Source organism: Mauremys mutica, chromosome 14 (assembly GCF_020497125.1).
Source record: "Mauremys mutica isolate MM-2020 ecotype Southern chromosome 14, ASM2049712v1, whole genome shotgun sequence".
Classification (NCBI taxonomy): domain Eukaryota; kingdom Metazoa; phylum Chordata; order Testudines; family Geoemydidae; genus Mauremys; species Mauremys mutica.
The window spans coordinates 43,833,225-43,847,510 of NC_059085.1; the positions used below are offsets into that span (position 1 = coordinate 43,833,225).

General features: G+C 49.1%; 1 protein-coding gene across 3 annotated transcripts in view; it reads left to right on the forward strand.

Annotated features, from left to right (window-relative positions):
• Positions 1-14,286, forward strand: part of TANGO6 (transport and golgi organization 6 homolog) — an 85,019-nt gene that overhangs the window by 53,828 nt on the left and 16,905 nt on the right. For all 3 annotated transcript variants that reach the window (XM_044987745.1, XM_044987746.1, XM_044987747.1), the window contains exon 16: positions 13,983-14,134. In XM_044987745.1, the coding sequence (XP_044843680.1) occupies positions 13,983-14,134 (152 nt within the window). The remainder of the gene's footprint in view (positions 1-13,982; positions 14,135-14,286) is intronic.

Sequence of the window (14,286 nt, forward strand, 5' to 3'; positions counted from 1 at the left end):
ATTTGAGGGCAGCGTCTATCTGGCATAAAATGAAGGAGACAGCAGGCAGCATCCTCTTTTACTGTTTGTGGCCAGGCTGCTTGGATCAAGATGGAACGTCTGTTTGGTGTGATGGCTGCACTTTGGCTGTCCTGACTTAAAGCTACTAATTTGTGACTTGATTTTCAGGTGCGCTGAGCACCTCCCGCTCCTGCTGACGTCAGTACGCACCGCCTAAACCCAGGCCTGTAGCATATTAGAATAGTTATAACTACCTGCCATACCTAAATGAATGCTCAACCATCAGAATTGCACTGCTGTGTAAAAGCCCCAGATGCAACCCTCAGCTCCAGAGGCACACCAACCCCTCCTTCCCAAATATCTATAGGGGGAATGAGCCTGGCAGTGTGTCCAGAAGGCTAATGAATTGCAGCCCTGCAGAACAAGGGAGGAAGCAAGCCAAGCATCCAGAAGCCTTTGTAAAGAACGCCCTGCCCGCCATCCACAAACCAATGGGATTTTAGCTTGAGCACCTCTGCTTATTGTGACTGTAGTGGCAGGTATTGCACAGAGAGAAGGATAGTCCCCCGGGTAAGATGTGAGCACAGAGCCCTGGTGTAATGCGCTCTCAGCAAGTCATGGAGACAGAGAACTAACAAGATCACTTTTAAGGAAACACTCAATACATTGGCTCCGTCTCCTTCCCTTTATGAAATAGATTGCCTGTCCCTTTAAATTAAATAGCTGCTGGTTGAAATGTTAACCCATTTCATGTTTTACAAAGGACTGGGATTTCTACCCTAGATTGTAGTTTAGGAAAAACTTAAGGGTAGTTGAGCTCTGGAACAGGCTTCCAAGGAAGGGTGGGGAATCCCCATCACTAGAGGTTTTCAAGAAAAGTTTAGACAACCTAGACCCTCTCGGACAAGTGTTTAGCTTGGTCCTGCCTCAGTGTTGGGGGCTGGATTAGATGACCTCTCCAGGTCCCTTTCAGCCCAACATTTCTATGGTTCTTCATGTATCTACTAGTATGATACCCCAGGCAAAATCAGAGGGAAAAGTTATCAGCTGGGCTAGTGACTTGTGAGCTGCAGTTGGTTGATTAGACTCTTCCAAGCTCCAGTGCTTCCCCGTGGAAGGGAAAGGAAGGGAAGATTTGGAACGGAGGTGCTGTCGCATTAAACAGCTGCTTGTCTTGCACCTCAAGTTGATGAAGGAGTTTGGCAACATAAGTCACAGCCCAGGAAGATGCAGACACTGCTAATCCTGGGATGCTGGTGGCTTTTGTCCTCTGCTGCTTCCAGAGCCTCACTGTAGAGGGGGTGTTGTGGGATGCTGGGACACACAGGGCAGAGGGATAAAATAGAGCTGGACAAGGCTCTTCCGGCAGCTGCTGTAACAAGTGATACCTAAAAATGTGTCCTGCCTCTTCACAGGCTGAGCTAAACAAACCAAAAGGAAAAGGAGCCAGGATTCCCCCCCTCCTGCCCTGAAGGTGCTTACGCTTTGGCTTCCCCTGTGGGAATCAGGAGGGCTGGATGCAGCTCTCCCCCAGAGGAGAGCTGCTGGAACAGTGAAAGGAGTCCAGGGCTCAAGGTGCTGCCTCCACACAGCTTATCTTCGCCCAAGAGCTAACCTGGAGACCCAGGCCTGCTAACCAGCTGAGCCTCCAAAACCCGGTCCTCCTGGGAAAGAGAGATGCCCTTGAATGTAGAGTGCAGAGTGATCAGTGAGCCCCATTGACGGGTGGGTCTAAACAACTTCCCTCTCGGGGATTTCAGGCTTTGGCTGTGCAGGGCCTGCAGCTGATGCCATTGTAACTAGCACCTGTCCCAAAGCAGGATGTCTTGGAGCTTAGTATCTCCTCCTGCTCCTTGGAGAAGTAGTGATCCCTGTAGTTTCTCTGAGACAATTGCCTCATAAACCCAGCTCTGGCGTCTGTACTGCTCTTCCACCTCAGGGTACTGGAGCCTTGGAGCTGCTTGTGATGTAACTAGTCTCAACCTTGTGAGGAGAAGCGGAGTCTTTTCAGCAATAATGTCTAGCTTCTCAGAGCTCTACCCCCTTTCCCTGGCCTAGCAAACACTGGGAAGCCCAACAAAGCTTCCTATATGTTTTGATCCAGGTGTGATATTTACTGCACCGTAAACTCTCCCTCTGCTTCACTTCCCTGTAAACGGTAGCTCAGGAGTTGCCCACCTGCTTCCCGTATGGCTAACAACGCGTTATAAAACAAAATGGTGTTGCCCAGCACTTCCTGGCTCCCCTGGGACTGAAGCTTCGTGGCTTGTCTGGGCACGATGGTGACTGTGTGCCCTCAAGTTTTGCTGTTACAAAAATAAATCCTCTTATGGGAGGGCAGTTATTTGTGTGTGCTAGTCTGGTGCCTCTGGATGTTTGGGAGACCTGCATGGCTGATACGGGAAAATAATCCCTGCCTCCTAATGCTTCTCTCTCCCCCTGCCCAGCCCTGTGGTGAGGGCTTCCCAGAGAACAGACAGTATTCCTCGTACTTCACTGCAGAGCCAGCGGTATCCATTGACTAGATTCCTTTCTAGCCTTTTCTTGCACTTACCGCTGTACATTATCAGCTGTCCCAGATGCTTCCCCATCTGTGCCCCTCGTGTTCGCCTGGTGCAGAAAGTGAGTAATAAATCTGCTTTGGGCTGCTGCTAGGATGTGCTGATTGAGGCAGAAATCCTGCCCTGGCCAGCACTGCTGGTTGCTAAGGCATTTCAGCTCCACGGACGCTAACATTGAGAGCCCAGAGTTGCCAGGTGCTGCTGCCATTGTAAGCACGATGGCCTCTAACTGCTCAGCACCATACTAATCAATGCATGTTTAAAATGCTCTTGGGCCTCCCAGCATTGCTCCCACTGCGGGGCCTGAGCCTGGGTTAGCAGCAGCAGGGATGTTCCGGTGATTCCCTGGGTGTGGACAAGGTGGCTGGGGGACATGCGTTCTCACAGGCGTGGAATTTCTTTAAATGCTGATCGGCAGTGCTGTGTTCTGGGCGCAGCCCTACTACCACTCACGCTTTGTGACTAATGTTCTCTGCACTCAAGTTGTAGCTCAGACCTCTCCCTGGTGTAGGGAAAACTTCTCTTCTACAGATTGCTGCAGAATACTGTGGGAATGTGTCAGAATGATAGACCGCAGTGAGGCTGGAGAGCCTCTGCTCTCCTGGACCGGTGTTCTTCTCTAGACCTTTCCCTTTCAAACGTGGCTATGCTGCTTTGGTGTGAGCCACAGGTTCATCACTTTTGGGGTGGGGACTGTGAAGGGTTAGCTGGAGGTTTGCATTCGCATTGCCCCCTGTGACGGGTTGGATCACAGAACCCCCCTTGGGAGCTGCCAACTCACGTGCCAAGACTACTTCTGCTCCTGTTTTCCCTGCCAGCTCGGGACTCCAGCACCCTGTCGTGCTGAGCCAGACACTCCCGTCTGCTCCAACAAAGACCCAGGGTCTGAAGTACTTGCCCCAAAGCTGGAGGTTTACCTGAAAGCAGATCACAGAAGTTTGCTTGTCTTTAACACTCAGATGCTCAACTCCCAATGGGGTCTAAACCCAAATAAATCCATTTTACCCTGTATAAAGCTTATACAGGGTAAACTCATAAATTGTTCACCCTCTAGAACACTGATAGAGAGAGATGCACAGTTGTTTGCTCCCCAGGTATTAATTCATACTCTGAGTTAATTAATAAGTAAAAGGTGATTTTATTAAATACAGAAAGTCGGATTTAAGTGGTTCCAAGTAGTAACAGACAGAACAAAGTAAGTCACCAAGCAAAATAAAATAAAACACGCAAATGTATGTCTAATCAAACTGAATACAGATAATCTCATCCTCAGAGATGCTTCAATAAGTTTTATCCTCAGACTAGACACCTTCCAGGCCTGGGCACAATTCTTTCCCCGGTACAGCCCTTGTTTCAGGTGGTAGCTGGGGGATTCCTCATGACGGCTCCTCCCCTTCTCTGTTCCACCCACTTCTCTATCTCTTTTGCATATGGCGGGAATCCTTTGTCCCTCTGGGTTCCCACCCCTCCTTCTCAATGGAAAAGCACCAGGTTAAAGTGACATGGATTCCGGTTCAGGTGACATAATCACATGTCACTGTAAAACCCTCCCAAGCCTTCATTCTTCCCAGCCTGACTCACAGGAAGGCCTGCCCACAAACAGAGCCATCCAGTCAATTGCTCTGGTTAATGGGAGTCATCAAGATTCCAGACCACCATTAATGGCCCGCACTTTGCAAAATTACAATAGGCCCTCAGAGTTATATTTCATCTCTCTAGTTTCAGATACAAGAGTGTTGCCTTTATACAATCAGGATGATCACACTCAGTAGATTATAAGCTTTGTAATGATACCTTACAAGAGACCTTTTGTATGAAGCCTATCCCAGTTACATTATATTTGCTTATTAGCATATTTTTATAAAATCATATAGAGTGCAATGTCACACCCCCATCTCCTCAATTTGCCTGGAATGGGGTGTTGTGCTTTCACCATCCCCTTATTGTTAAAATGTAGTGTCCTGGGCTATAACCTTATGCCCAGAAATCTTGAACAAATGAGGTTCCATGTGGAGCGATTCTGCAGATTCAGCACAGAACATAAGTCATGTTCCCCTACTTCGCAGAACAGCCCCGGACTCCTGTCTCCTCACTGGGAGTGGTTGATCCAACTCTTGAATGATTCTGACTTGCTTTCATTACCTTCCTGCCTCCCAGCCAATCCCCTTCAGTGGGTAGAAGAGTGGTTGGGGGAGGTGTGTAGACCAGTCCATCACTGTCTTTTCACTGATAGAAACTCCCCCTTGCTGTGTGGTCTCTGCAGAGGGTTTGCAGCATTTAGAATGTTTAACTCTCACCTTCCCACTCAGCCATATGGTGATTTGAAGGGCTTTTTATTTTCCGAGGTAGAATTACATCTCTTGCAGGTTGGATTCCTTTACACTGCTATCCTAAACCTTCTCCAAAACCACCAACTACGGGAAAATTCTCTTGGCTCATAGGCACGAGCTGCAACTAGCAAAGAGCCCTTTCTTTAAAGATAATCACATAATTATACTGCAGTGTGTCAATGCTTTATCCTGCTCATTGCTAATTTTTCTCCTTTAAAAAAAACAACACATTTGCAGTTCTCTCCTCCTCCTCCCCAAAGCAAGGGAGCTGGTTTGGATTGGTGGCCCTTGCCCTTTTCTGTATCTGGGAGAACAGGGAGCAAGAGGCTGAATTTAAAAAAATGAAATCCCAAGACAAAATGTAGGGCTGGCTGTGTAAATAGACCATTCATTAAACTATCCCCTGAGCTTTGCAATTACCAAACCAGACTGGAAAGTCAGGAGATCTGAATGTCATGCCTGGTGTTCAGCAATGCTAAGAATACGAAAGTGCAGGTTCCCACCCCAGCTTTGGCTCTGCCCTCTCGTCTCTTATTTATCCTCCTCTTACTGATTGCAAGAGCCCGCTATTAGCCACATGACATGAATTCCTTGGATCACAGCAGCAAGATATTTTGCTGCACAGTGACAGCGTGCACTCACTCTTCCAGCCTTTCCTGAGTAGCAGAGGCTCCCATGGCATTGGCAGGGCACAGGGCCGCCCAGAGGATTCCGGGGGCCCGGGGTCTTCGGCGGCGGGGGGCCCTTCCGTTCCTGGACCCACCGCCGAAGTGCCCCGAAGACCCGTGGCGGGGGGCCCCCCCCCCGCCGCCGAATTACCACCGAAGCGGGACCCGCCGCCGAAGCGCAGCCCGGTCTTCGGCGGTAATTCGGCGGAGGGGGGCCCCACCGCGGGTCTTCGGGGCACTTCGGCAGCGGGTCCCGGAACGGAAGGGCCCCCCGCCGCTGAATTACCGCCGAAGACCGGGCTGCACTTCGGCGGCGGGTCCCGCTCCGTCTTCTGTGGTAATTCGCCAGCGGGGGGTCCTTCCGCCCCGGAGCGGAAGGTCCCCCCGCCGGCGAAGACCGGGAGTGGCAGAAGCTCCTGCGCCCGACCGCACAAGAGTTTGCCGGGCACCCCGGAGCGAGTGAGGGACCCCGCTCCAGGGGCCCCGAAAAACTCTGGTGGGGGCCCCCGTGGGGCTCGGGGCCTGGGGCAAATTGCCCCTCTTGCCCCCCCCTCTGGGCGGCCCTGGCAGGGCATGATGGGGAGGCTGGGGCTTTTCCTGCATTCAGCCTAGTCTCTTGACTGAGGCTCTAGCAAGTATCTCTAATATAGAGGCCTGGCCAGTTTTGGGAGGTTGAATGGGGGCAGAATCAGGTATTTGGCCAATAATGGAGAAATAGCTGGGGAGCAGGGTCTTGTGTGGATGATAGGTACAGGAGGATGTGTGATGTTGTGGTGACTGGCACATACTCCAAGGCCCTGGGGAAGGTCTTGTCTCTAGCCTCTTACGAGACAGGGGTTTGCAGTTTACAAGCCAGTTATGGAGAGCTTTGTCTGGGAAAAGGGGAGTGGGGCCTGTGGTCCATACTTGAAAATTCCATGAAGGACGCTCAGGAAATGAGGTCAGGCACCTTAAATCCCAAAGCTAGACAGAGCCAAACTTTGCAGTGGAATCGGAGCTGAGTATTCCCTGACTCTGATGGTCAGCATTTCTGAACTCTCAGACCAGGTCTACACTACAGCGTTTTGTCGTTGCAGCTGTGTGGAAAAACCACCCCTCCTAGCTGACATAACTATGCCGTCAGAACCCCCAGAGAGGAGACACAACTCTGCTGGCAGAAGAGTGCTTCCGTCTGACGTTGCGGGAGGTGATGTTATGCTGACAGAAAACTCCCTCTGTGGGTGTGTGCTGCGTCTACACTAGGGGGCTTTGCCAGCATAACCTGTCAACCATTTGTAGCGTACACAAGCCCTCAGTATGGTTGGTCGTCTTGACTTTTGCCTCATTAGCACTATTATGCTCTAATGTTTTAAACTGGTCAGTAGTTCTCTGCAACCTCCACTCTGACTTCAGTTGTTTGGCTGGGATTCGTAGGTGACTGTCTCTGCTGTCTGTCGGGGACCTGCCATGTAGGAGGGATCAGCTCCTTGGCATTAGATCGCAGCCCTTCGTCCTGGGTAGATCGACCTTGCGATGCCCCTTGTTGAGCCTTGGCAGAACAGGGCTCTGTTGTGACTGGCACATGGGTGCCTCAGCCATTGTGTGTCACTGCAAGGAGAGCACCACAGGGGCTACTGAGTTTGAGGGTTGGAGGGCAAGCCGTGATGTCGCCAGGCTCTCAGCCGTCTCTTCCAGACTACGCTCCTTTACCGCTACAGTCCCTGGGACATTTACTCTTCGGCATGTGCTGACTAGCCTGAGTATTTATAGACCAAATTAAATTAAACGATATGTCTTTAAATTGTGCATATTGCAACACTCTAAAGAGTTTATCCGGCATTTCAAACCCACCTTTTTATCTCAATCTTTTTTTCTCAACTTTGCCATGAATTGGAACTCCTCCATCTCCTCCAGGGAGACAATCCTGCAGCACAACTGGCCCTTCTGTCTCCTCTGGAGTAGAGGGAAGGCTACTTGCATGGGTCTGATCACATCAGATGACTGTAGCTGAGTGGAGTTTGCCAGTCTGTACAAGAACTAAAATTAACCATTAGAAGAATTTTGTATTTTAATATGAAATCAAAATGCCGGTAACATTTTTGAACATTTGACCTAATATTGATTTGAAGCATCTAATGTAACCAAGCTAATGTACATGGTTCTGATCCAATCGAAATGGACAGGCTGCTTGAGGCTTGAGGCTCTCACAACAAAAATAAATGCACATGAATTCTTTCCGTGTTGATTTTTATAGCAGGAACATCCCTGGCAAAGGGTATTTCCTGTGTCGTAACAATCCCTTCAGAAGTAGTACTTTGGCCTAGCGAAAGGCCATTAACTCCATTTAGACACCACAGTGGTGTCTGACTCCTCCCATGTGGTTGCTAATCTGAAGCAAATGGTGTGGACTGGGGCCATTGTTTCTTAAACAGGGTGAAAACCGCTTTGCAGTTGCCTCCATGGGACTCTTGCATGGCTGGTGGCACAAACTGTCCCTTCCAGCAGTGCAGCCAGCTGCTCCTGTAACTTTGAAATACTTGGCATGGTCTGTCTGCCTTAATGGGGTGTGTTGCTGCAGTGCTGAACGGAACACCCTGAGCTGGCTAGTCGGGAGCAAAAGTTGTTACCAACTGGTAGCCAGTGGTTGGTCTCAGTGCACAAGTGCCCACAGTACAAATGACATGAATTGTCACCCTTGGCAGAGAAGCCAAGCGCTGAAGAGCCATGAAGACTCAATCTTTCTTGCCCCTAGCTGAGGTCTTTCTGTTCAGATTTGAGATGTAAGAGTAGGTCTGGGGCGCAGCTGCTGGGAAGTTTGTGCTACCCCTGCTCAGGCTGTGCTTCTCCAGGTGATCAGGGATCTGAACTCTCTCAGAGAAGAACAGCAATGGCCTAATGCTCCCCAAAGTGCATGGGACACAGAAATATGGACTTCGGTGCTGCGTGTGCGCAAACCAGGAAAGCAGAACTGAAGGAGGACTGTAGAAATGTATGCGGCCTGCCCATCCAGTGAGTGCTTTAGTGCTGCTGTACTGGCTGCACTCACATGTCCCATCAAGACCAAGAGCTTGCTTCAGCATGAAGGTGGTTGAACACTGGTAGTACGTGCACAGCGCGGAGGCAGCCAGTGAGCCGGTTATCTCAACCTCCCAACAGCTCCAGAGGAGTGAGAGGATACATCATTCTTTCCCATTTGCTCTCAAGACAATGGAAAACGATTTTCATGGCAGGTTAAACTGCAGCAATCTGGGCTGGAACTGGGGGCTCAATACAGAATAGAAGTCCAATCAGTTGATCATTGCCTTCAGCAGGATATTATACCCTGAATTTATGGCTGTAACTGTGTCAGCTCTAAGTGGTTATGAATAAATTGTCTCTGTCTCTCTGCTGCAGCTTCAGTAACCATGGCTCTAGGGCTCAGGGTTGTGATCCTCTCAGCTGATCATGGAGCTCCAGCAGAGTATTGTTGGGCATCTCCTGGTGGCCCTGTCCAGCCAACTGGCCACTCACTAGGTGATGAGAGAACCAGAAATCACTGACAGCTAGTAGGACAATGATGCAAAACTATAAAAAGGAATAAACAATTGAAACCATCCCCTCCCCCTCCCGGTGGTGCTGGCAGTAGCAATGACAGATTGGCAAGAGCTGACCGGTGCAGAGGCAGGGTATATTGCTGGCATAAAAGCCCCAGTGTGTGTGACAATCTAATCAACCAGATTTCTACAGCAGGGAGACTCTGATTAATTGTTCCTCAGTAATTGGCTGGCCAGGCCAGCCCAGCCCCGACAGAAGGGTCAGTCGGGAAACACAGTCAGTTGGTGACTGGGGAAATCTGGGTTTATTTCTAGGGACCATGCCATTCAATCTGTACCGTACTACACACTCCCTTGTTTGACTTGCAGACGGTGGAGCTCGAAATCTTGTGGATCCACATGCAGCATAGACCAATTAAATGGCGACTTCTCTCCTTCCCCCTCCTGCTGTGACACAGCTGGTGTCAATTATGGGACAGACTCAGCTGACTCGGAGAAACCGTTTGCGCTATTCTGCTCGGTTAGGGCTGAATTCTCATCTTGGGTAGCAGGCGCATCTCACTGCTTGCCTTGAAAAATCTCCTGTGGTGCTGAACTCTACAGGAGATGCAGCGCTCGGCTGCTTATCTATCTGAGGTCAGGGCTGAGGCCTTGGTTGTGGGCGGTTGTGACAGTTGCCACTGCCTCAGACCGTGTGGCACACCAACTTCCCACCCAATGAGTGCTTGTTTGCACCAGCTTCAGCTCGTTGTCTCAGCCTTATTATAAAGTAGCATTTTTGCTTCTGGCGCCTGGCAGCAGATAGTTCAAGACAAGTTGAGATCTGTTAGTTGGCTGAAAGTACTAGCAAAGCGAACAGAATCTGTGTAACCTGATGCTGGTGTGTGTGTCACATTGAATCACTCTGGCTGCACCCTGCTTATCAACAAGCCCCATTTCGGATGGGGCAAGTGGGGAAAAAGCTCTTCCCTTCCCTCTCTGAGGTTTCCTGAAAGTTTTACATCATTGCAGTGAGTTTTCATCACAGGCACATTAAATCTGCCAAAGCTACGTCAGGGGAGACATTTCCTCTGGTTAGTCAGGGATTATCCGCCCTGCTCTGCGGGGGGGGGGGGGGGCGGGGGCTGCTTTGTTCATTCAAAAAGCAACAGAATCCTGTGGCACTTTATAGACTAACAGATGTACTGGAGCATGAGCTTTCGTGGGTGAATATGTCGGACAAAGTGGGTCTTCACCCACGAAAGCTCATGCTCCAATACGTCTGTTAGTCTATAAGGTGCCACAGGACTCTTTGTTGCTTTTTACAGATCCAGACTAACACGGCCACCCCTCCGATCCTTGTTCATTCAGTAACTAATCCACCAACCGGCCGGTGCTGTCACTGGCTTTAGCAAGAGAGAGCCAGAGTAATTAGCTTTCCCTCAATGGCCTGGTCCTTTCAGTGCAATGCTGGGGAGATGCCAGCCTCCCATTGCTGACCAGTGCAAAAAACCCTACACTGTTACCTCCAGGGGTATAGACATCTTTGCTGCATGGCACAGTGTGTGAATTCCAGAACAAGGAACGTAGCATTCTTTTATTTATTATTTGTATTAGCGTAGTGCCTAGGGACCCCGGTCCTGGACCAAGACCCCTTTGTGCTAGGTGCTGTACAGCCACAGAACGAAGAGCTGGTCCTTGCCCTAAAGAGCTGACAATCCTAAGTATAAGACAAAAGAAACAGATGGAGACAGAGTCAGGGAAGTACAGGGAGACAGTGCTGATCAGCATGACAGGTGTCGTCTCAGCATACCCAGCAGCCGAACCGTTGTCAAGTGTTTTTAGCTGTGCCAGCAAAGGAGAGTTTTAAGGAGAGATTTGAAGGGGGATCATGAGGTATCTTTGCAATGTTTCCAGGGAGCTCCTCCAAAATGTGAGAGGCAGAATGAGAGAAAGCACCAAGGGGCTTGTTTGAAAATGTAATGGACAGAGAAAATATTACAAATGGGCAGCTATGTAGTGCGAGGGCACAATTGCTTTAGTTTATGGTGTTCCCAGAACTCTGCAGAGGTGTTAACCCTACTAGTAACTGGCTGAAGTCTGTCTGTGTAGAATTGGAGGATGCCAGTGAGCAGTCCAGGCTGTGTGACCTTGATACAACTGTGACGGGTTGGATCACAGAGACCCCCTTGGGACTGCCACCTGATGTGCTGAGACTACCTCTGTGCCCATTTTCCCTGGCAGCTTGGGACTTCAGTGCCCTGTCTTGTTGAGCCAGACACGCTTGCCTGCTACAAACACAGACCCAGGTGTGAACCATGTCCCCCAAAAGCTGCGGATTTAACTGAAAACGGCTTAGAAAGTGCTCCTGTCTCTAGCACCCAGATACCCAGTTCCCCATGGGATCCAAATCCCCAAATAAATCCGTTTTACTCGGTATAAAGCTTATACAGGGTAAACTCATCAATTGTTCGCCCTCTGTAACGCTGATAGAGAGAGATGCACAGCTGTTTGCTCCCCCAGGAATTAATTACTTGCTCTGGGTTAATTAGTAAGCAAAAAATGATTTTATTAAATATAAAAAGTAGGATTTAAGTGGTTCCAAGTAATAACAGACAGAACAAAGTAAGTTACCAAGCAAAATAAAACAAAAACATTCAAGTCAAAGCCTAATACAGTAGGAAACTAAATGCAGGTAAATCCCCCCCTCAGAGATGTTCCAATAAGCTTCTTTCACAGACTAGACTCCTTCCTAGTCTGGGCCCAGCAATCACTTACACCCCTGTGGTTACTGTTCTTTGTTCCAGTTTCTTTCAGGCATCTCTTTGGGGTGGAGAGGCTATCTTTGAGCCAGCTGAAGACAAAAAGGAGGGATTTCCAGGGCCTTTTATATTCTTTCTCTTGTGGGCAGAAACCCCTTTGTTTTCCTGTGCAAAATCACAGTAACAAGATGGAGTCTGTAGCCACCTGGGCAAGTCACATGTCTGTGAATGATTCAGCTTTTTGCAGGCCAACGCCATTGTTTACATGTTAGTTTGAACGTTCCCAGGAAAGCTCAGATGTGGATTGGCGTCTTCCCAAAGTCGGTTGCTAGTTAAGTTCTCCCAATTACTTGAATAACCCCTTCACACTATGTTGACCAAATCTGCCTTATGTGCTTCCTACAGCACACACTTTAAATACAAGCATAGAGCCAATGCTCATAACTTCAGATATAAAAATGATACATGCATACAAATAGGATGAATAGATTCAGTAGATCATAACCTTTGCAAAGATCTGTTACATGGCATCTCGAGCATAAAACATATTCCAGTGATGTCATATTGACACTCATAAGCATATTTCTATAAAGCATTATGGGGAGCAGCGTCACAAGAACGCTGTGTGTTCTGTGCTGCTGTCTGAACTGGGAGGGAATCACTTTGAATCCAAAGAGAGGTGAGGTTAAGAATGACTTGGAAATGCATCGAGAAGCACTCTTGAGAACACCCCACCTCTGGTCCCCTGTTATGGAAGCCAGTCCTTGGTACAAGCCATCTGCTGTTCAGAACTGGAGAGTGCGTGGACTTATGGAGAATGTGGTTGGCTTATGTCTGGCAGCAGAAGCCCGGGTTTATCCAGCCTACTGTAATAGTGGATGTTCTTCTTGTTCTTCATAGAAACGTTAAATCTTTGTATGACTGCTGCTGAGCCTGTGGTATCTTGTGGCAGCTAGTCCTGCACAATAACTATACTTGGCACATTTTTTTTAATTAAAAACCCCCTTTTTATCAGCTTTAAATTTTGGTGTGTTTCAGCTCTGTGCATCCCTTGGCCTTGTAGTATGAAGGACTAGACAACAGTGGCTGCTTTTCCCACTCTGAACCATTAATTCTTCTTCGAGTGATTGCTCATGCACGTTCCAGTAGGTGTGCGCACCGCATGCATGATCGTCGGAAGGTTTTCCCCTAGTGGGACCCATCAGGTTGGCTGCAGAGCCCCCTGGAGTGGCATCTTCATGGCAGTGTCTATAGGTCCCTGCGGACTCACCGCCTGCTCAGTTCCTTCTTACGACCAGTGACAGTCGTTGGAGCAGCTCAGTCTCTTGCATTCACGAGTACCTACCTAGTGGTTCCCCTTTTCCTAGTTGTAAATAGTTTCACAGAGTTATAGTTACAGTAGTTTGTAGTTTATAGTTAGCTAAGCTTACTTTGGGGGGTCATCCCCCCCCAGTTTTCCCCAGACACCGGGGCAGGCCTCTGCCGCAGGGGTTTAAGTCATGTGAGAGGTGTGCGAAACCTATGCCCAGAGGCGACGCTGCTTGTCTTAAGTGCCTAGGAGAAGGTCATCAGACAGACCTGTGCTGAATTTGCAGGAGCTTTAGACCTAGGACAAGAGGGAGTGGGACTATCGTTTGAAGCTTCTCCTGATGGAGTCGGCCCTCAGCCGGTCCTGGAAATGGCACTGGCTGAGACCATGCACAGCAGAGTGAAAGCCCCAGATGTGGGTCTCTGCTTCAGATTACCCAGAATACTGATGATCCACTCTAGGGACTAGGTTTGCAGAGCCCCTGTCTCAGAGACAACACAGTGGTGTGTTGCCAGTGAGAACACAAGTCATTTAATAAGAGCTGATCACTGGCTCACCTGCATTATCTAGGAGAGAAGCTGCTTAAGTGCTACATCCTGGAACTCTATAGGAAAGCATGGTACAGCCATGAAGGGGTTAAAACTATTCGATCCACTAATGTCTAATGCCAGCAACTAAAAAGACTGAATTGGAGAAAAGGCTTTTCAATACTGCACCAGGAATGGGCTCAGCATAGCGGGAAAGGAGTTCTGAAAAGTCCTTCCCACTAGTGGAAGCATCTCCTGGCCTTTAAACTGTTTGCTTTTTAAACCTGTTAAATCTCCTTAAACCTCCTGTGCTTTCTCCTTCTCTCTCCTGCAGGGGACATGAGCTGCCAGTACAGAGCTCCTCTGATTCATGCCTTCCTGAGAGGAGCAAGAGACCCGGATAGCACCCTGAGGGCTAGCAGTCTGTCCAACTTGGGAGAGCTGTGTCAGAAACTTCACTTCCAGCTGGGCTCCATGGTTCAGGAGGTATTAATGCTGTACATCTCCCCTATATAATAGACACTTGAGCTGTATCTGTTGCCACTGGAGAGCGGTCTTAATGACACAGTTACAGGGGTCTTCCTGCTGACCCCTCTCCCACAGAGTGAAGGCATGGGATCGGTGGAGGAGGAGCCTTC